The sequence below is a fragment of the Propithecus coquereli genome, unplaced genomic scaffold (assembly GCF_000956105.1).
Source record: "Propithecus coquereli isolate 6110/MARCELLA unplaced genomic scaffold, Pcoq_1.0 Scaffold80, whole genome shotgun sequence".
NCBI classification, from domain to species: Eukaryota; Metazoa; Chordata; class Mammalia; order Primates; family Indriidae; genus Propithecus; species Propithecus coquereli.
In genome coordinates this window covers 2,499,524-2,520,892 of record NW_012154174.1, presented here as the reverse complement: position 1 = coordinate 2,520,892, position 21,369 = coordinate 2,499,524, and the positions used below count along the sequence as shown (strand labels likewise).

Here is a 21,369-nt window from a genome sequence, read left to right as displayed (position 1 = left end):
CCGTGACTGGCCTTGGCCATGAGAACAGAGTCTGCCAGTCCTCAACCTGGCACTCTGGCTGGTGGGCACAAGCCCCTGCCTCCCTCTCGGCCTCCCTCTCAGCCTCAACCACCCACGTCCTCGGAGGCATCCTGCTTGAGCTCACGCTGTGGTTCCCAGAGGCGCCTCTATCCAGCCTGAGCCCCTTTCATGGTGTCATAAATAGAGTTTCTCGCTAAGATATTGCAAGGCTAAAGAATAGCTTTAAAAAATAGGTTTTTTTTTTTTAAATGTTGAAAATCCTTACCATGCAGAGTGGTGGCAGTTAACTCCCCCAAGCAAGCACCGGCTCCTCTGCTCCCCGTTTCTTCATGTGTGTGATGGAGCCGATAAAGCCCACCAGGGCCCTATAGAGCTTACGTCCAACCCCCTCAGGCCTGGGCTGTTTCCTGGTCGCTAACTCACATGGATGAGCTCAGCAGCCCAGGAAGGCGTACTATTACCGTGACTATCGTTACCCGTTTACGGTGCATGCTGAGGCTAGCGACTGGCATCAGCAAGCAGCAGATTGCAGATTTGAACCCAGGCAGCCTGGTGCCCTTAGCCACTAAGGTACACTGCCTGTCTACAATGGGGTGAAATAAGGGTCAACTAGTGCTTTGTAAACTGTAATGTGCACGGAGTGTCAAATCATCATGCAGCTTAGGAGCATTTTGCAAGATTTTTGTCTCTGTCAGCTTTCAGCAGGCAGTCAGGAAGCAGTGTTCTCAGGGTGCCTGCAGGGTTCGGGGGTGAGGGCTCCCATCCCAGTCTTGGGCTGGGGCGGCACAGTCTCCTGAGTAGCCTCACACCCAGAGACTCCCAGAATACGGAAGACCGGCCGGGCGGTGTGAGGGGACCCACAGCCAGCTGAGTCACAGCTCCCCGCGCCTTGGGTTTTCTGGAGAGGGGGGCTCGATGGGTCAGTGCGCCAGCCTCAACCCAGCTGGGGCCCTCAGATCCAGGGATGTGGAAAGTCTCCACACAGAGCCCTGGGGACTGCACACGGCTTCTGCAGGGAAACCACAGATGCTTCGCAATGAGAGCCAAGCCCCTGTTCCCGCCAGACTTGGCATGGGCACCCTGTCCTGCCCCACCCCCACCCCCGAGGCGGCTGTCTGAGCTGTCTGGGGACTGACCGCAGGCCTGGCCTGGGCAGGCATGTGCAGGGGTGGCCGGGACGTGGTTAGGGGCAGGGAGAGAGCCGGGAAGCTCAGGGCAGCTGAGGCTCCTGGGGCCTGGTGTGGGGCCTGGCCTGCCTCTGACCCACAGTGGGGTCTTCAGGGCTCTACCCACACTCACCCCTGCCCCAGGCCTCAGTTTCTCATCTGTAAATGCCAGGATAGTCCTGAGCAGATCCCAAGATCAGTTCCATGAGGTCGGTTCATTGCTGTTCTTACGTCTACCACGTTCAGCTTATTTTCTGCCTTCTGGTTCCTCTTTCCCTAATTTTTTTTATTTTTTGAGAACTTTTTTTAAATCCTGCTGACAGTTAATAGCAACTAAAGGAATAGGCACACACAGTTAGTAAAAACCAAAGTACAGGCTTGGGAGGAGAGCTACTGCGCCGGGCCAGCCACACCTCCCTGTGTGACTAGGCAGAAACCACCTACCCACTCTGAACCTCAACTTTCTGGGCTGCAAAATGGAATAATACTTGTTTGCAGGCAACTGTGAGACTGTGACATAATGTTGCTTGAAGCTGGTTTACCCATCCATGAGGCTTTTAGCTTGAGAAGAGTCCGGTTGTGACACTCGGTTTAGGGGAAAGAGCACAAGGTCAGGCATCGGGAATCTGCATGTGGATCCACCAGCTAAGGCCCTCCCCTCTCTGGGCCTCTGTTCACTCTCCTTTCAAAGATGGGCCACCTAGAAGACTTCTTCTCATGTGTTGGTACCAGGTGGTTAAGAATGGCTGGGCAGAAGAGTGTATGGAGTTGGCTGGGCATGCCTGGGTTCGGTGGGAAGAGTGCCGGGGCTGATTAGTCATGCCTGCTGTGGGGGCAGGAGGTGGGGGTGGTGTCCATACCACAGACACACCATAGCCCTGCTGTCCCCATGCCAGGTGGTCCTTAAGGACTCATCCAGTTCTGCCTGGCTCTTCCTGGGGGATCCCGTTGTCCCTACCCCTGCCTGGAGTTCCCTGTTTTGGGGACCTGGGGTTAGTGAGGGGATAGTGGAGAACAACTCCTCGACCCTGGAGCCAGGGCTATAGGAACAGCCTTCTAGAGGGCACCAGCTGGAGATTAGGGGTCCTGTTTCCGTCTTCAGTCACATCCCTCCCCACATCTTCTAAGGGCCTTTGGGTAACTGTTCCCACCCACCTCTTCTCCACTTCATGACAATCACAGGCACTAGCCTTGAGACGAAGCCAGGTCAGGGCCACTGTCCTCCAGGGAGAGGCTTAGGGCCTGGGCCCCGCCCTGGGCAGGCCTGTGACTCCTCACCTCTGTACCGCCTCAGCTCCCACAGCAGTGCGGGTCGCCTTCCTCTCACTCAGGGCGGTGAGGGCCAGGGTGAGAAAGGCCTGCCACATTCCCGTGGAGAGCACGATGCTGAAAGACATGGGCTTTGCAATCAGACCTGGGTTCAAATCCTGGCGCTGCCACTGCTCAGTAGTGTGACCCTGAGCAAGTCGTTGGACCTCTCGGAGCCCCAGTTTCCTCATCTGTAGTGCAGTAATAATAATTGGAACATCACAGTAGGGTTCCAAGGCTTATGCAAGGTGACTTAGGGCAGTGGTCCCCGCTCTTTTTGGCACCAGGGAATGGTTTCATGGGAGACAATTTTTCCACAGATGAGGGGGAGGCGGAGCTCAGGCGGTGATGTGAGCGATGGGGCGGCTGTAAATACAGATGAAGTTTTGCTCACGAGCCTGCCGCTCACCTCCTGCCATGCAGCGCACCCCCGAAGTTCCGTAGAAGACAATTTTTCCAAGGGTTGGGGGGCGTCCCTAACAGGCCACCGGGTTGGGGACCGCAGACTTAGAGAACCTAGTGTTTGACACATGTATGTTCAGTAGTTGTTTAGTTTCTCTTTCCATTCTGCAGAAACAAAAAGTAGGGCATGGCCTTCCTTGGGAATGAGAAAAAGCCCAGGGGGCCTTGCCAGGGCTGAATCCAGCCCTCCTTTGCCTTTTGGGGAGAGAAGCTGTCCGAGGAAGTTCACTGTGAGGTCAGGGGTTTGGAGTGTGGCCAGAGAATGGCAGGAGGGTTTGTCCTCAAGAACATGGCCTAAGCCTCATGGCATCATGGGCCCAGAGGGACAAGGTACACCCGAATGCAGCTGGCATCCCAGCCCCGCGTGGGTTGGGACAGTGGGCTGGCACCTTTGTCAGGCCACATCAGTGAGTGTTTTCTCTGGTAATCCATCACTCCTTCTGAATTAACTTTCGTGTCCCAGGACAAGTTGTCAGGCGTAGCTGTGTGACATGAAGCCCCTGCTTTGAAGTGCCAAGGATGCATTATACTGTCCCCTTAGCCAGCGTTGACGATGGGTGTCCTGTGGAGTAGGTTGGGTGTTGGCAGATTGGGTCATGGAGAGAAATGGGTCCACCCTACCGGAAGCCTTGAGTGCCAAGCCAAAGCATCTGAACTCTGTGCCAGGCGGTGTGGAGCCTTGTCCAGCCTTGGCACAGGAGCACTGCCCGGGTTGAGGAAGGAGGGGCTGGATTCTGAAGAGCTGTAGTCTGGATCCACGATTTAACTTTTCAGAGCACTGTCCCCTTAGTGACTTCATATGCTCCTCTCCTAGCACATGGGGCAAGGAGGAGAGGTGCCTTCCTGTGTGACAGGTGAGGACACAGGTGTAGGAAGGTGTGCTCCCAGGACTGCTGCCCGCCCAGGCTGCCCTGCTAAGAGTTAGAAGCAGCTGCGCAGGGCCAGCTGCCCGGCACTGCCTCCTCTGTCCCTCTCCCCTCCTCATCTCCTGCCCCTCGCCACTCTTCCTGACTTCCCTGGGGTAGAGCATGAAGTCACTGTGCTACTGTCCTCGCCTCACCACCTCTTCTGTGCTTCCAGGCTGCGTGCCTGGTGCGGGGTCCCGAGGATTGGGAGTGGAAGACCCACCTGCTGGGTGACCACAGGCAGTTCCTGCACCCCTCTGAGCTTCCGCTCCTTCCCTTTAAGACGAGGAGGGCATCAGTCCACATCAGCGCTTTCCTGACCTCGGTCACTTTCATCCCATCCATACTAGGTTTAAAATGTTTCTTTAGGCCCAGCGCAGTGGCTCACACCTGTAATGCTAACACTCTGGGAGGCTGAGGCGGGAGGATCGCTTGAGGTCAGGAGATCGAGACCAGCCTGAGCAAGAGTGAGCCCCCGTCTCTACCAAAAATAGAACAAATTAGCCAGGTGTGGTAGTGCACACCTATAGTCCCGGCTACTCTGGAGGCTGAGGCAGGAGGATCGCTTGAGCCCAGGAGTTTGAGGTTGCTGTGAGCTAGGATGACGCCACGGCACTCTACCCAGGGCAACAGAGCAAGACCCTGTGTCAAAAAAAAAGTTTCTTTGATCCACATAGGTCTGCCGTTCTACCTAGTTGAACTGCATCCTAAATAACATTTATGAGCTCACCAGTGATCGTTGTCCTTGTCCAAAAACTTCACTATGAAAACGTAAAAGGTTTGCCTGTGGACCAGCTTGTCATCCTTGTTCCACTGGTGGCACATGTATCACTCTTTGGGAGCCCTGGACGTTGTGACCAGCGGCTCTCCGAGTCCCAAGATCCTCTGATTAGGACTAGGTCACTGGGTTTTCTGCTCTCACCACCCTGGGTCACGTGTACACCCACAGTGGTTGTGCATCCAGCCATCTGTTCATCCATCTAATGAGCACCTGCTGGGTACCAGGCCCTGGGCTGGGTTCTGGGATCCGTCACTGGAAGACATCCCAGCTCACAGGGGAGACGGATGCAAAGACACGGACGTCACTGATCTCGTGCCACTGAGATAGGGATGCGTGACAGGGATGCTTAGGGGACAGGAGTGGGAGCGAGCGGCTCTGCTGGGGGAAACCAAGAAAGAGGGTGGCAGTTGAGCCAGACCGTGATGGATGGGAGAGGGCCAGGCAGTCTGGGCTGATGGCCAGTCCATGACAAAGACATGGAGGTATGGTCTTGAGAGCATGCTCCAGGAGGCAGGGAGCAGCCCCATGCGGGGGATGCTGGGAGTGAGGGGAGGTGGGGGCCAGGCTGAGGAGGACCCTGGCCGGCTCCGGCACATGCAGGTTGGCAGGTCGCTGCTGAGCCCAGGGCTCATGGCGTCTGTTCTTCTCAGAGTCTGAGGCTGGTGAAGGCCCAGGGGGGTCCCCTGGACCCTTGGGCTCTCCCGCCAGGCCCAGCAGCAGGCGTGTCCCCACCCAGCTCACTGGCCCTGGCAATGTTTTGGAGTGCAGCCTCTGCGCTCAGGCTGTAGGTAGAGCCCTCCCACCCCTGCTGCCAGCTCCGCTTGCCCCGGGGGACCTGAGCTGCAGATGTGCATGGTGATTGAATCATTTCTGCACACCGCTGCTCACATAGCTCCCCGGGGACCCGCCACTTGCCTGTGCAAGCTGTCATGAGATGTGTGTGCTCACGTGCATCTGTGTCGGCACTCAGTGTGCGCATGTACCTGCTCTAAGTGCGCAAAGGAGCACGTGTGTCTGTGCCTGTGCCCACACGTGTGCGGTGCAAACGCCTCTCTCCCTGGGTGCGTGCGTGTTAAGTGTACCAATTAACTAGGGAAGCCTCAAAGATGAGAAATAAAACCCTTGTGTTTGTACAACGGACTGTTAGCTTGGCCTGCCACCCTGGGGACGTGCCTGCGGAGCACCACGTTTCCATGGGTCTATCCTGCATCCAGGGAGGAGCCTCTTGAGGGCCGTTTGCCTCCTCCAACCTTTCAGACCAGGAGAGACGCTGCCCAGGGACAATCCAGAGGCCCTACTTAGAACTGCCAGAGGGATTCGGGGCCAACTCAGCCGCTGGCGCCGTCTGTGTTCTCTCCCTCTCTCGACCTCTGCCTCCCACCCTGCCGTACAATGGCATGGGACAGGTGGTCCGCAGGCCCCTTCGCTGTCCACATTGTATTCTCTGAGCAGCCCTACGTGCATCCCCCTGGGCTAGGCACCACCAAGGGTACACTCGGCCCCGCCTTGCCAGGTGCTGAGAAGTGTAAATGGAAGCTCGGCTCTGCGAGACCTCTCCTAGGAGCTGGGAAGACCGGGCCGACCCATTGCCACCATCCAAAAACTTCCATTTGCACAGCTGAGCCCAGCCAAGCAGAAGGAGCAAGGAAAGTGCAGAGCTGTGGAAGGGGCAGCGTCACAGCCCTGGGCTGCCTGGAAGAATCGCTGCCGGAGCCCGTGGCCTCCCCACAGGGCTGCCCTAAGACAGGCTCTGCAGTTCCAAAGGCAAGTGTTCTACTCCTGTGGAGGTGGACTCTTCCAAAGAACTGGAGCTCCTCACAGGGAAATTCTAAGATGTGGGAGTTTGATGGACCGCGAACGACTGGCTGGCCTGATCCTTCGTTTCACAGATAGGGAAACTGAGGCCCAGCCTTTTGCCCTGCTTGCACAGCAGGAGGGTGGTAGGGTGGGGGCACCATCAGTCCCCGCTGACACTGACTAGCTTTGCATCACCAGCAGGCTTACAGCTGCTCAGACCAGGAGAGATGGTGGGTCCTGAACTGGGGCGGGGGTCCCCTGCTTGAGCCCACCCCCCATCAGAGGCAGACAGGCAGCCAGGAGGGCTGAGGCCACGGGTGCACTCAGGGCCGGGCTGCCAGTGATCTGTTGGGAGGGAGGCTCGGCCTCACTGGCCACTGGAGCTGCAGCCACAGAGGATTTGTAGCGACTTGTAAAGGCTTAAAGGAGTCCAGGTGCCCGGAGGCGGAGGCAGCGACCGAACCCAGGCAGTGCTCCCGTGGCGAAGGGCGACCTCTGCCGGCCGCTAGATGGCCACCACTTCCCAGCCCGGCCAGCATGCAGGGAGCCAGCGCTGCTGGGAGGGCCTTGGAAGCTAGTGAGTGGGTTTGGGCAGGTTGGACAAACAAGCAGGACAGCTCTTTGGGCCCGGGCACTGCACGAGGTGGGGAGTGCCAGGAGTCTCTGCCCACCAGTCCGGAGGAGTGGAAAAGACGACACATTAACAGAGAGGCAGAGGATTTGAATCTCAGACCAGCAGCTTTCTGGCTGTGTGACCTTGGGCAAGTTGCTTCACCTCGCTGAGCCTTTTAAGGATTAAGAAAATTAGCACTGCATAGGCCCTGGTGTGGTACCCAAACTAGCAGGTACAAAACAAATGGAAGAGCCCAGCCTGCCCGCTCCATAAGCTACCTCCCTCATGCTTCCCTGAGCCCTTCCTCTCTTCATGCCTGGGACCCTTAGCCTTCAAGGCCTTTGACTCTTACTGTGGACACTGGAGTCTCCCGTCCCTTCCATTCCTGGTGTTAATAACCCCAACTTCCTACCATTGATCTCAGAGTTTAAAAACATCACCTCACCTATAGGTGCCTCCTTAATAAGCCAGCCATTTGTTCTTTTAGAGACTAAGAAACATGGGACACACAGCTGTCCTTATGATCTGTGATGTGTCTCCTGCCAGCCACCCACCCACCCTGGGACCTGCAGGTGTCCCAAGCCCAGCCTAGCACTCCTTGGTTCCTGTAGGGTGGAGCCACGGCTAGGGAGAAAAGCCCAGGTCGCTGGCTGGGTGGATCTGGGCTCCCGGTGCCTGCCTGGGACCTCCTTGGGTGGGCTCCAGAAACTCTGTCGGCCCCTCAAGGCCTACTGGGTCTCTGACCCTGGACACGGTGCCATGCCCATGCTGGGGAAAGTTCCTGCTAAGAGGCAGAGCCTTATGAAACCACCTAACACCCCTCTGCACTGTCCTGTTCTACGAGTGAGGAAACCAAGGCCAAGAAAACCGAGAAGCCTGCTCAAAGGCCCTCCTGCAGTGAGGAAGAGGAGGGCGGGCTCAGAGACCACCCTGAACCTCCACAGTGCCCAGGAACCTCCACTGGCCCTCGCAGCACTTAGGCTTGTCAAGGGCGCCCCCTGCTGGCTGCACGGGCCACCACAGGCCCTTTGTCCTGGGCGGCTGCGGCCTGCAGACAGCAGGTGGAGTCTGGTGGGCCTGGGGTTTCTTTGTACTTCCTTCAGTCTCCTCCAGAAGGGAGCTGACCCGCCCCTGGCCTTTGTGTGTTGGGTCCCTCGGGCTGGCTGTGGACACTGCACTCTGTCCTGGAACCCTGGCAGCCAGTGTTCATCCATGCCCAGCAGGGACCCAAGCCTTGGCAGCCCACTGGTATATGTGGTGCCTGGGAGACACCAGGGTCCTTCAGCTCAGATGGGGCCAGGCACCGGGAACTGAGGTGTTCTCATTGAAGGTGGCACTGGCTTGCTCCTGCTCTGGGCCCTGCTGTGTTCCTGCTACCCAACCCCCCACCCCCCATATTTGTCCCTGGCCCCAGGAGTCTGTGTCACGTGAGTGCTGGCTGTGGCTCTCTGCAGATAAACTCTGAGAGGAGAACTTTAGCCCCTGCTTGGGGGACGTACAGGGGTACCAAAGGGAGTTCCACCCTCACCACTTCGTCCCCTCAACACACACACAGACACACACACACACACACACACCTGCACCCCCAGCCCCTCCCCAACACCTGTTCAACAGCAGAGGGCATGATCCGAAAGCCAGCATTCTACAGCTGGCTCCTACCCAACCAACTACAGCCTCCAAGCCTCAGTTTCCTCATCTGTAAAGTGGGTATATAATAGCATTTTTTCTCTCTGCACTGTGCCTGGACCAGCAATGACTCATAGGAGAAGCTCAACAGATAATCACCTATAGGTGACCTGGAGTCAATACAGGCTTGGACCAAGAGTTCCCTGAACACAAGAAAATTACTTCTTTCTAACCTTTGCACGCCCCATCGATCTAGCCTGGGACCCAGCACAGCATAGTTATTAAAAAGCATTTTCTGGGTGAGTGAAAGCATTCGTGGATGAGCAAGTAGAGACTAGAGTTGTCTGAATGGGTGGGTGGACGGATGGACAGGCAGGCATTTAGATGGAGAAACAATGGGTGGAGCAGTTGACGTCAGGGTATGTGACGGCTGGCAGGGTGGGGGTGGAAGCAATGAATGTGGGCACATCCTCGCTTTTACCTTCTTGCCGGAGAGCTTCCGAAAGCACTTATCACAAGTACAAATGCCCAAATGACCCAGCAACTCCGCTCTGAGAGTGTGCTCTCCAGATTAATTCACACATGTGTGATGTGCCAATATAAAAGGTTATTCGTGCAACACTGTTTGCAATAGTAAAAATTTGTTAACAGCTTCAGGCTCCATCATTTCAGGCTGGAGTGTGAATCCCTGAGTGGAGGGGCCCTGTCTGGGGCCTCAGGCCTTAGAACAGCCCTTGGCAGGGGGGTAAATAGTCAGATGTTGGTGGAATAAATGCTTCATCTGTACCTTGGAATACCGTGCAGCCATTACAAAATGAAAAAGGCTCTATATGTCTCGATGTGGGATAAACTTTGAGATATAGTATTAAGAGGAAAAAAGCAAGGTCCAGGTGTACAGAATGCTATCGTTTTATGTCTTTTAAAAAAGAAACAGCAGGCGATGCGACATGTAGATATTTGCTTCTAGAACATGAGGCTCTCTGGAAGGGGAAGCAACGGCACTGGTTCTCCTAGGACGGGCACCTGGAGCGCGGGGACAGGGCCAGGACTCTGCACTGGGTACCCGTCTGGACCTTCTGATTTTCGAACTATGCAAATGAATTACCTTTTCAAACACACGTGGCACGATAAGAATTGCTTTAAAGGATGTGTAGTAAGAGCTCCTTGGAGGAGGAGGAATAGGCTTTCTTCCCGAATACTGGGGCAAGGCAGTGGCGTCGGTTTCCTCAGTGAGGGTGCACACAGCAGGCAGAGTCAGGACGCAGAAAGCAGACAGGCACGGTCCAAAATTCTGTTAGCCAAGGGGGCCCAACAGATCTGGGGACCTCAGTTTCCTTATCTGTAAAATGGAGATGATCCTAGCCTGACAGTGGGCATGAAAGAAAAGGAGAGAACGCAGGTGCCCGGCACATGAAAAGTCCCGGGTAAATGGGACCTTCGTTGACATGACCGGGGATGAGGGGTCTTTGGGGGACAGCATGGTGGGACAGCAGAGGAGGCCAGGGCCATGGGCCTCCTGTCCAGCACCCTGGGTCTGACCCCTGTGTGGGCAGCCTGAACTGCCCACTGGGTGTGGGAGGGCAAAGCGAGCTGGCAGTGGGCAGACTTCTGCTTTGGCCCTAAGACATGGATGCCTGAGCAGGGGGTAGACTAGAGCTGTGCAGTCTCTCTCCTCTGTCTCTGCCATCGCTGTTGCGGCCTCCCTGGAGGGGCCTGGGGGCTGTCAGGGCCTTCTGGAGCCGAGGGAGCCTCCTCCACTTAGCTCTACCATCTGGAGGGAAGCCCTGCTTGTATTAATGCTCCCGAGCCCCCCACTGCACCCCAGTTCAGGAAGGGTGAGCCTCGTGCCCAGGACTTCAGGCACCCGACTGCCCGGCCTGTGCGGTAGACGTAGCCGTGGCCGGCAGTCCGGAGCCGGGTTCCTGGTGTGGGACCTGATGCCGGCTTACTGTGTCAGGCGACTCCCCTCCTCTCCCGGAGCCTTTAGGTTCTGGAAAATGGGTGTGGTGCCTCCCACTGGCCTTTTCCAGGAGGTGGGGGCAGGGGGGTGACAAAGTGGAACAATGGAGTTGGGAATGGTTTGTAAAGTGAAGAACTCTAAAGCGTGAGGGATTTGGGGAGGGCAGGTGGCACCCGTGACAAATCTGTACTCAGATCACGCCTGCAGTGCAAGTCATCACGCGGAAGGTCCTCGTGTGCACATGCACACACACACACACACACACACACACACACACACGCACATACAAAGCCAATCCCTGAACCAGGAATCCAAGCGTGGGGACGCCGTTTCCCTCCCCCGCTGCCCACCGAACACACAAGTGCACGTACGGAAATGCATGCACCCATGTGTGTAGCTCCTCGTCTCCTGGTGGGCGTGCGAGCGCCTCCTGCCCTCAGCCCAGCTCCAGCTGTGACCCCCGTGGCCCCGCAGGGCCCAGCAAAGAGCCCTAGAACCTGCTGGTGTTGTGAGCAGAGGGTGGCTGGGGGCCCGGCGTGAGGTTGGCAAGCCTGGCACAATCTCGGTGACACCCTCTCCCCTCTCTCTTCACAGGCTGGACAACGTTCATGGCTCTCGGGTAGAACCCAGCGAAACGGCCAGAATGAATTCTATGGACAGGCACATCCAGCAGACCAATGACCGACTGCAGTGCATCAAGCAGGTGGGTGTGTGGGGGGTGCAGGCCTCTGCTGCAGCCGCGGGACGTCTAGCGGGGGCTGGGGGGCTGGTGGGCATGGACCAGTGCCCCGGGGTCCCTGACCACCCACCTGGTGAGACCATCGTTGGTATGCTGGCACGGACCAGCCTAACGCTGGAGTCACACACCCCTGAGTTCCGATGCCAGCGCTGCCCTGTCCCTCCTCTCCCTTCCCAGCTGTGCGACTCTGGGCCGCGTCGTGCCCTCACGGTGCTCTGTTCATGTGCTCCGGGCCGCTGTGAGGACACAGTGAGTGCCCAACGCTGCGATCCACCTCCGCATCCTTCCCAGACCTGTGCTTTCTGCCCCTCTGTTCCAGCTATTCTCTAAAAAAAGCCACAAGAGAAGAAAAGGTTCTGGTTAATTAGATCATTTTATTTTATGTTTTTAGAGACAGGGTTTTGCTCTGTGACCGAGGCTGGAGTGCAGTGGCACAATCATAACGCAGCTCACTGCAACCTCGAACTCCTGGGCTCAAGTGATCCTCCCGCCACAGCCTTCTGAGTAGCTGGGACTACAGGTGTACTACCACAACCAGCTAAGAAATTAGATCATTTTACAGGAAAGGAAACTGAGGCACAGAAAGAGGAACAGAGTAGCCTGAAGTCACACAGCCCAGAACTTGGCCCTACTGGTGCTGGGAGGACCTCATCCCAGAGGATGGTGAATTCCCCCCCTGCCGATGCTCACGCCAAGCCCAACAGGCAGTTCGCCCGGGAGCACCCCCATCTGGATTGTTGCGAGGTGGGGAACCCCTCACAGGGGCGCTCCCAGCGGTGGCCAGGGGTGACACATCCACCTTTGGGCTCGGCCTCCCGCAGCCCAGGGAGGCTGCTGCTTTGCAGATGGAATGGTGTCATCTCGCTGCAGGAGGCGGCGGGTGTCGCGGGAGGGGTATGGGCTTTGGCGTCAGACAGACCCAGACCCGAGTCCTCATTCCTCTCTGTCCCCACTGTGGGATCTCAGGCTTGTCCTTCATTTCTCTGAGCCTCAGTCTCCTCCTGTGTCAGGTGGGGCCTCCCTCATAGGCTGCTGTGACCCGTGTAGCCCAGGCCTGGCCCATCGTGGGTGATCAGCTGAAGGCGGCGGTGGCTGTCATCCTCTGTATCTCAGCGATGGGGAGGGGAGTGCTGGGCGGGGGTCCCTGGCTTAGGCAGGCTTAGCAGAAAGCTCCAGCAACCAGCATGGGCCACAGCCCCAGGACCCCAGCTGGGCAGAGCTCTCGGCTCCCACCCCGACCCAGCTTCCCATTCCTGGGGGCCAGGACCCCACGGAGCCTCCCCGGGGAGCCCGGCCAGTGGAGCTGTGGCTATTCCCCGGGAATGAAGGAGGGATGTGTGTCCTCTCATTAGCATCAGACAGAGCAATCTGGAAGCCGGTGTGGGTCTGAGAGGAGGAAATTGAAGAAGACTTGTTACAGATTGAACCCAGCCTGAACGGCTCTCCCAAACGCCAATTACGCGCCTCTGCTCACAGGTGCAGAATAGAAACCAGACAAGCGCCTCCCTCCTCCCCCGCCTTCCCTCCTCCTCCTGGGGCTCTGCAGGGCTCTCCCAGCTCTGCCTCTGACCCACTTTCTCCTGCCCATGGCTCAGCTGGCACTGACCCCAGCCCCCAGTGGTGCCGTCATGGCTCCTGTCCATGATCCCTCATATGCCAAGCACGCCACTCCTCCTGAGACCTGCTCCCAGCACCCAGCTCTGCGTCACCAGGAGCCAGGCTGTCCTTGAGTCCCTTGGCCCTCCCTGGGTCCAGCGTGGGCAGAGGCTCACCCAGGAACAGCCCCAACCCCTGCAGCATGGCACACACAGCTCAGATTTACAAGTCAGGGAACCTTGGTCCCCATTCCACCGCTTACAAGCTGTGCGACCTTGATTAAAATGCCGCTTCATCTTGCTTCATCTGTAAAATGGGCATCATAATTAATGCGCAGTCAGCCAGCGAGGGCCGGAGCCCCAGCGGCCCTCCCCGCATGCGAGTGCTCCACACGTGCACAGAGGGCTCTGCATCCCAGCCAGACAGTGGCACGTTTGTGCCTGCGTCCTCCACGCCCCTCCTCCTGCACCTCCGGGGGCAGGCCGCTCAGCGCTGACATCCGTCGGCTCCACGGCTGCCTGAGGACTGTTGATTCTCAGGTATCCCATAACCTAATCAGAAGAGAAAGGCGAGCATGTCTGCACGCGCGGAGGCTGACTGATGTGTCAACTGTGCAGACCCCGGGCTGGTAGGGGCTGTGGCTCCCATCAGCAGCCTCACCTCTCCTCACAGCCTTCCCTCCCCCACCTGCCTGGTTCTAGCCATTGCTGGCCTTCGCCCCCAGCACCCTGCTGCCCTCCTCCCCCGCAGGCCTCTAGCTCAGCTGCCTTTGCCCCCTCTCAGCCTCGTGGTCCTGGGGAAACCAGTGCTCCCTCTCTACGACGTGCCCCACCTGAGGCCAAAGGCACATCTGGCTCCACCAGCCCCGCAAATCAGCTCATTCTTGCTCAGCAGCCACCCCGAACCCCAGGGGCCCTTCTGAGCATCTGCACACCCTGAGCTCGAGGGCTTCCTGGGCAGCCAGCTACCTCACCCACCCTGCTCTTTCTCCCTGGAGCTAGAGGCCTGTGGGCGTATATCAGGTCCCCACCGGGCTGAAATTCTTGGGGGTCGGAGGATGTGCCACATTCATCTCTAAGCTGGCAGAGTCTAGCCTGGGGCCCAGGCCGGCGGGGTGGGACAGGTGTTTTGGGTGGGTGCAAGGGAGAGGTAGACTGATAGGCAGATACATAAGGGAATGGAAGGAGGGAGGGGGGGATGGATGGATGGACATATGGATGTGTAGTTAAAGATGGGCGAGTGGTGGGTATGTATAAATGACGAATGGATAAATGGATGAATGAATGGATAGGTGGGTGGCTGGATAGATTAACTTCTGGATGAATGGGCAGATAGGTAGATGAATGAATAGATCGGTAGACGGGTGAGTGATGGATAAAGTAGTGAATGGATGAATGAGTAGGTGGGCAAGTGGACAGATGGATGGATGAGGTGATTCATTTTGGATGGATGGATAGATAGATGCATGGATGAATGGATGGATCATTTGCTTCACAGATGGACTGGTGGGTTGATGGACAGAGGGGTTGATAAGAAGATGAATCCATCACTTCAAGGGGAGCCAGTCCCTGGTCTGGGCAATGGCATGCCCTGCTCCTGTCCCAGCAGACTCTGTGGCCGTTGGACGTATCCCAGCTCTTCTGAGGAATCGTGGAGAAGGGCAGGCTTTCTGGTGGGGGACAGGGCTTTAGTGTCCAATAACACCCACAGCGAGGGAAGCCTCTGCCTATGATTCAAAGGTGTGCTCCCATCCCCAGACCATCCCAGGCTGGCCAAGCTCACCCCTGCCCAGCCCTGGCCCTCTACGTGCCACTGGGGACCGGTTCTGCAGTGGCCAGGTTGCTGGCCTCGGAGACAGACCATCCTCTGGGCAGTTGACAGCTCACCATTTCCTGTGGGGCTCCACTCCAGCCTTGTGCCCATCTTTAGGGTTCCAGAAGTGAACAGGAGGCTGTTTCTACCCTCGAGAGCCTCCTAAGAGAAGCAAGGACTGTGGAGAGGCCCCAGCATGAACAGCAATAGCAGCCCCTACCCGGCTGCTCCCTCGTGCTGGGCCCCTCACGTATATTCTTTCTAGACTTTGCAGCAGCCCTGCGTGCTGTTTCCACCCCACTGCTGAGATGAAGGAGCTGAAGTTCAGGGATATCCCCCAGGCTGCGTGGCTCAGTGGCTGAGACAGGGTTTGGACCAGGTCTGTCCTGCACGTTTCACCAGATCCCTCCGTCTCGCCGTGCGCTTCAGCCACCTCATGGTTGGAACCAGCAACAAGGGCACAGAGAGGGGAGGCGCCTTGGCCAAGGCCACAGAGCTGCTGCACGGTGGCCAGCACAGGGAATGTTCCCCCCCCCCCCGAGAGGCAGCCACAGCTGAAGGCCACACGAGCTGTCTGGGTGAGGGCAGAGGATCTCAGAGGTGGCGAGATCTGGAAGGCTGGGCACACAGGCCCCAGAACAAGACTCGGAGGCCACTCTCGAACCCAGAGCCCCAGAGGGGGTGCTGTGGCCAACTGCGGGCTGGGAGCAGCATACAGAGGCTGCTGATCCGCTAATTGGGTGTGACATCTTGTAAGTAGATGGAACAACTTGGTTAGCGGGGGAGGCAGCTGGGCGGGAATGAGCTGATTTGCACGGCTTCCCGTGTAGAGCCCAGACTCCGCCATGGCCTCTGAGGGGCGTGTTTCAGACAGAGGGCGCGCGAGGCAAAGGTGAGACCTGCTGCTGCCCTCTCCTAGGGCACGCTTCTGTACGTAGACGTTCGCCTGTCTTGCGCGAGTCACGTGCAGGAAGTGTCACCCTTGCAGAAAGAGCCAGGGCTGAGCACTGCCGCCAGTGGCTGTGCTTCCAGGGGAGCCTTTGGGAGACAGAGTTGGGCGCGGGCGGCCCCACGTGGGAGCGCGCCACGTGCCGGGCGCTGTGCCGGGCATAGCAGCCTCATCGTGTTGAGTGCTCTCTGCGCCCCATGTCAGCCACTTGCTGCCCCTTGCTCGCCATCCTCCTCCTCTCATCTCTTCTCTCCCTTTACTTCCATGGAAGGAGGATGTTCTCATTCATTTCACCTGCTCGCATCTGTTTTCTGAACCTTGCCTTGCGCGAACCACAGTGCAGCAATAGCCATGGAAACCTATGCAAAAGAAACAAAAGTCCCACCGCCGCACTGTTCTACACGTGCGCCACTGAGACTCAGGGGTGAGGGGACCATGCTAGGTCAGTGGCTTGCAGGGGTGAAGGCAGAGTGTGACTCCAGGGTGCCTGCCCCACAGGGGCTCCCACGGCGCACTCTGCTCCCCTCCCAGTTCTGGGGCCTGCGGCTCCTAAGCCCCTGGCTGCCCGGGTTCCAGGGCAGGCTCGAGCTGCAGGTCGGGTTAGCGGGACCACCTGTCCCTGGCAGCGGCTGTTCTGCTGTCCCTCCCAGCACCAAGGCAGGAGGGACCTCAGGAGGTATCATTGTCTCTGCAGCTGTGCAGCTGGCTCTCATGCCGACCCTTGTGGACACCCTCTAAGGGTCCCCCTGGAGGACACAGCCAGTCACACCCACATTTGGCCAAAGTCCCATCCCAGAATCCCAGCTTTGCCCCTAACCTGCTCCATGCTTCTGGCTAAGTCATTTATCTCCGGGACTCAGTGCCAGACTCAAGAGGGCCTGGGACAACAGCTGAGTCTTGAACAATAAGTGCCAAAGAATGAAAGGTGGCTATGGGAGCCACCCCCCCTCACCCCACCAGCCCCGTGGCCCGGGCACCCAGGCACCAGAATTCAGTCTCTCTGGACTCATAGCCTGACTGGGAGGGGGCTGAACTCAGGCCCGGACCTTTCCCAACCATGTCAGCAGCCCCCAGCTGAGCCAGACAGGGCCCAGGAGATCTGGGCCTAGGGACCTTGGGGCACTAAGCTACACACACCAGACCCCAGTGTGACGACCGGGCACCGTGGGCTTCAGTCCCGCTCCCAGCTGGGTGTGGCTCCCCACTTCTCCCCTCCCTATTTGGCTAAGGCAGAGCTTGTTCTAAAGCCAGAGCTAGTGGGAGTCTACCCCGAGCTTTGCTAGTGGGGGTTAATCAGGAAGACACCACCAGGGCTGGCCTGCCTTGAATCAGGGAGAGCCAGCCTCCAAGTATGGGAGCCAGATGCCACCCTCCAGAACCCTTCGGGGTCTACCTCCCTGCACCACCAGCATCCAGAAGTCACTTTACCGTCTGATATCATTGGCCTTCTCTAGACCTTGGTTTTCCCATCTTCACAATGGGACCACTCATCTCCCCCCTGCAGGGATGCGGTGGGGGTGGGATGGACGTGCTGAGGGCAGGTGGAGGGCAGGGAGGGTGAGGAAGCTCGTTGATCCTGGCCTGCCACTTTGCCCCTGTCGGTGACTCTCCTTCCTGGCGAGGCTGGAGTCTTCCCTGCCCCACTGCCTGTGCCAGCCTCATTCCCGGAGCCTCACCTGCCTCCTTTTCCTTTCCCACAGCACTTACAGAATCCTGCCAACTTCCACAATGCCGCCACGGAGCTGCTGGACTGGTGCGGAGACCCGAGAGCCTTCCAGCGGCCCTTCGAGCAGAGCCTGATGGGCTGTTTGACGGTGAGTCCGCACCCTCCCGCCTGCACTCGTGCCCACGGGGATGGCTGGGGGCCGGTGTGCCTGTCCAGGTGTCGGGGAGCCGCCAGACCTCGGAGGGGTGAGCGCTGGGAAGACATCGGTGCTGGAGGGGATGGTCCTGCTGTGTGTGTCCCCCACAGACACACCCCCTGGGGGACCTAGGTCTGATGAGGAGACACAGTCCCCATGGACACTTGATGAGAATGACATAGGGCTTGCTTTGGGGGTCAGTGTTCCAAAATAAGCAAACCACAGAGACTCTTAAAGGGTTTTCAGCCGTCCTTTTATCCAGTCATTCATTCATTTAGCAAACATCATGGAACCCTTTTTCTAGTTATCTGCCCCCCGTATCCACTCATGGACACGTTCACTGAGCCCCCACTGCATCCAGCCAGCCAGCCAAGTAAACATGGAGTGACCCCTCATCTGTCACGTGTGATCTGCTCTGCTAAGTCCAGGGAAACCAAAGATGAATGAGACTTTACTAAGCCTGGTCTCCTCTTTAGTGGGGGGAGGCAGAGGTGTAAGCGATGACCAAGAAAATCGTGGACAAGGTGAAAGCAGCACGGAGAAGGGAAGCCTTAATTGCCTGGGAGGTGGGATGTGTCACGGAAAACTGAGAAATATGCAGGAGTCCGCCAAGCAGCTGAGGATAGCAAGAGCGTTCCAGGCACGTGGAACAGCATGTGCAAAAGCCCAGACGTCCAGCAGAACCCAGAGAACTGGGTAAGGGTCTAGGATATAATAAGCTGGGCACAGGCCAGGCCCAGAGCCTGTGGCAAGCTTGCCAGCCAGCAGAGCCACAAGCTCTCAGCTTGGGAATGTCCCCAGCTGTGTGGCCCGTATCCATAAAGTGTGAGGGTACTTCAGGGGCCAGGGGAGGCAGCTGCTCAGAAGGCCGTGGGTCAGCTTTGAAGGGAATGTGGGTAAACAGATTGCTGGAGAGCCCACCTATCCCGAGGCTGGGAGAGGAGGACCAAGTACGCGGCCTGGCCAGGCAGGAACAGTGGGCACAGTCCAGGGGTACCATGTTTCCTGAAAAGCTCCAGACGGCAGGGGGACAAAAGGCCCAGCATGGCCCCGGCCTGGAGCAGAAGAAATGGTGGTAACATGGGCCGTCATCGCAAAGGCCCTGTTGTGTGCCTGACGCTGAGCCGGCTCGCGCTGTATGCCTTCCCCCCGAACCTCCCCAGGAGGCTGGTCCTGCCAGCTTCCCCACTTTACAGAGGATGGCACAGACTTGCTGTAACTGATGTCCCAAGGTCCCACAGCCTTAGAAGTGGGCCTGGGACTCCAGTCGACGCCCGTCTGCCTCTAGAGAAGATGCCCTTGGCCAGGAGGGATGCTGGATAGGAATGCAGCTGAGACCCTTCCAGGGCTCCTCTGTTTGTCAGAAGCTGACACCATCTGGCTCCCTCCGGGCCACCAGGCCAAATCAGGCAGCCACCTGCACTGTCCAGTCTTCCTCATACTTCAGCCTGGGCTCCCCTCTCCCTCCTCCAGCCCCCTTAATCCTCTTTGTGGGATCCTGGTTCCAGGCTAAGCCCTGTGGGCAGGGACAGATGCTGCCAGAGGCGCCCTCACTCTCACCCCAGCTGCTGACAGCCGTAGGGAAGGAGGAGGTGGGGACCGTGCAGTGTGTAGCCAGGCAGGCTGACACAATCCCCAGCACACTGCCCCGAGCTTGACCCTGCCTAAGACATGGGACTCGAGACTAATTGGACAATGGCCCTGGCCAGTAACTGGCCCTGCTGCAGCCCTGTTGTCCATGTATTCATTCAGCAAACATTCACTGGGTGCCTACTGTGGGCCAGGCCCTATGCTGGACACCAAGGTGTCACTCTCAAGGAGCAAATTAGGACACACAGCAGGGCCTTAGGAGAGAGGGCAGGGTACAGGTCAGGAAAGTCTCCTGAGGGGGTGACCCCCTTGGGAGGATGAGAGAGAAGCACGTTCCAGGCAGAGGGAACTGCTAGTGCAAAGGCCCTGGGGCTCTATCTGCTCAAGGAACAGAAAGAAGGCTCAGGTGGCTGCAGCCTAGGTGAGCAAGACGGTAAGCAGAGAGCAGCTAACGCAGGGCCTGCAGGCCACACAAGCAAAATTTGGACATTACTAGACATTATTTGGAGGGCAGTGGGGAGCCCCTGCAGGGTCGTAAGCAGGAGAGTGGTGGGATTTGGTTGTGTGAGGACAAGAGCTCTGAAGAGGAGCGTTGACGGAGGGATTACGGGGAGCCCAGCGAGGACCCCTGGGATCTGACGGGACAGAGAGGAGGCCATGGCTCTCCAGGTGGGGAAACTGTGCACAGAGGCACAGCGCTAGCTCTCCTGGGCCCAGTGGGGGGCACACGCTTGGTGGAATGGCCAGGTTTTACCCCCACCCCTCTAGCCCACTGCTTTGTCAGAAAGGGACCCTTGACCCACCAGCTGCAGCTGCGGAGACCCGAGTCCATCTGTCCCTTAGAGATCAGTAGAGCCAGTGGCAGGAAGGGGCTGGCAGGGGTGGTCACAGAAGACACCCGCAGTGCCCAAGTATTTTCCCGGGCACTGTTTCCTTGGATCCTTATGAAGACCCTTCACAGTGGGCAGGGTCTCGCTCTGTCACCCAGGCTAGAGTGTAGTGGTGCCATCATAGCTCACTGCAACCTCACACTCTTGGGCTCAAGTGATCCTCCTGCTTCAGCCTCCCAAGTACCTGAAACCACAGGCACGTGCCACCACAACTGGCTAATTTTTTAATTTTTTGGTAGAGGTGGGGTCTTACTATGTTGTCCAGTTTGGTCTTGAACTCCTGGCCTCAAGCAATTCTCCTGCCTCCGCCTCCCAAAGAGCTGGGATTACAGGCGTGAGCCACTGGCCCGGCTGATCACCATCCCATTTTATAAACAAGGCAACCAAGGGGAGCAGCTTACCCCAATTTCAGGCTGTTGTCACTGAGCCCCAGAAGCCCCCTGGGCCCTGTTGCCAGTGCCCCCTTCCCTGGGCATCCTCAACCTCAGCCCTGCCCCATAGGGAGGGACAGGATGGGGCAGGGCAAAGACCTTGGCTGGGCAAACGGCTGACCTCCCCTCCCCAGCACAGGTGCGCGCGCGCGCACACACACACACAGACACACACACGCACACATGCACATGCACCCCTCCCAGTCCAGGTGGCAGCCTGAGTGCTCCAGGTTGCTGCAATCCCCTAGGTGACCTCTGGGAACAAATTCCAAATTCCTCTGGATCCGGCTTACTTTGAGGATATAAATTAAAAACCACTTAGCCTCAGGCAGCAAATGGACACATTTTTGCCATACTGGCTTCGAAGTAGCTCAGGCACAATTAAAGTGACAGACTCGGACCTGGGCCGGGCCCTGCCCCACCTCCCCGTCACACCCTGGGATTTCAGAGTGTAGCACAGGAGCGCCACAGCCCTGCCTGAAGCCTGCGGCAGCCCTGGGCCACCACCTCCTCTCCAGAACGGGGTGCTCTCTGGGCCCTCTAGACTTGCGTGTTCTTCCTCCGCGGAGGCGGAACGCTCTGGTGACGTGCTCGAGTGGCCGGTGCGCAGTGGGGGTCGGCAGGTGCACGTCGGCAGCCCTCAGCCTCATCTCTCCAAGGAGGAGTCCCCCAGCCTCAGAGGATGTCACAGTCAGAAAGGCCTGTCGGGTGCCACCCCTGCCGGAACAGAAGCCCCTTCGCCAGTGTCCCAAAGACAGCCTGTCCTGCTTGTGGCCACAGGCTGACCGCGTTTCAGGGCAACACAGTCCCATAAAGGTCATTTGACACATGACCTCAAGCAAGTCCCCCATCTTGTCTTGT

The 21,369-nt window shown here is 57.9% G+C and overlaps 1 protein-coding gene across 1 annotated transcript in view; it reads left to right on the top strand.

The window, feature by feature from the left end:
• ZMIZ1 (zinc finger, MIZ-type containing 1) overlaps window positions 1-21,369 on the top strand; it is a 182,575-nt gene that overhangs the window by 65,751 nt on the left and 95,455 nt on the right. Inside the window, exons 4-5 of the mRNA XM_012663351.1 lie at window positions 11,234-11,342; window positions 17,436-17,549. Of these exons, the coding sequence (XP_012518805.1) occupies window positions 11,283-11,342; window positions 17,436-17,549 (174 nt within the window). The 5' untranslated portion in view covers window positions 11,234-11,282. The remainder of the gene's footprint in view (window positions 1-11,233; window positions 11,343-17,435; window positions 17,550-21,369) is intronic.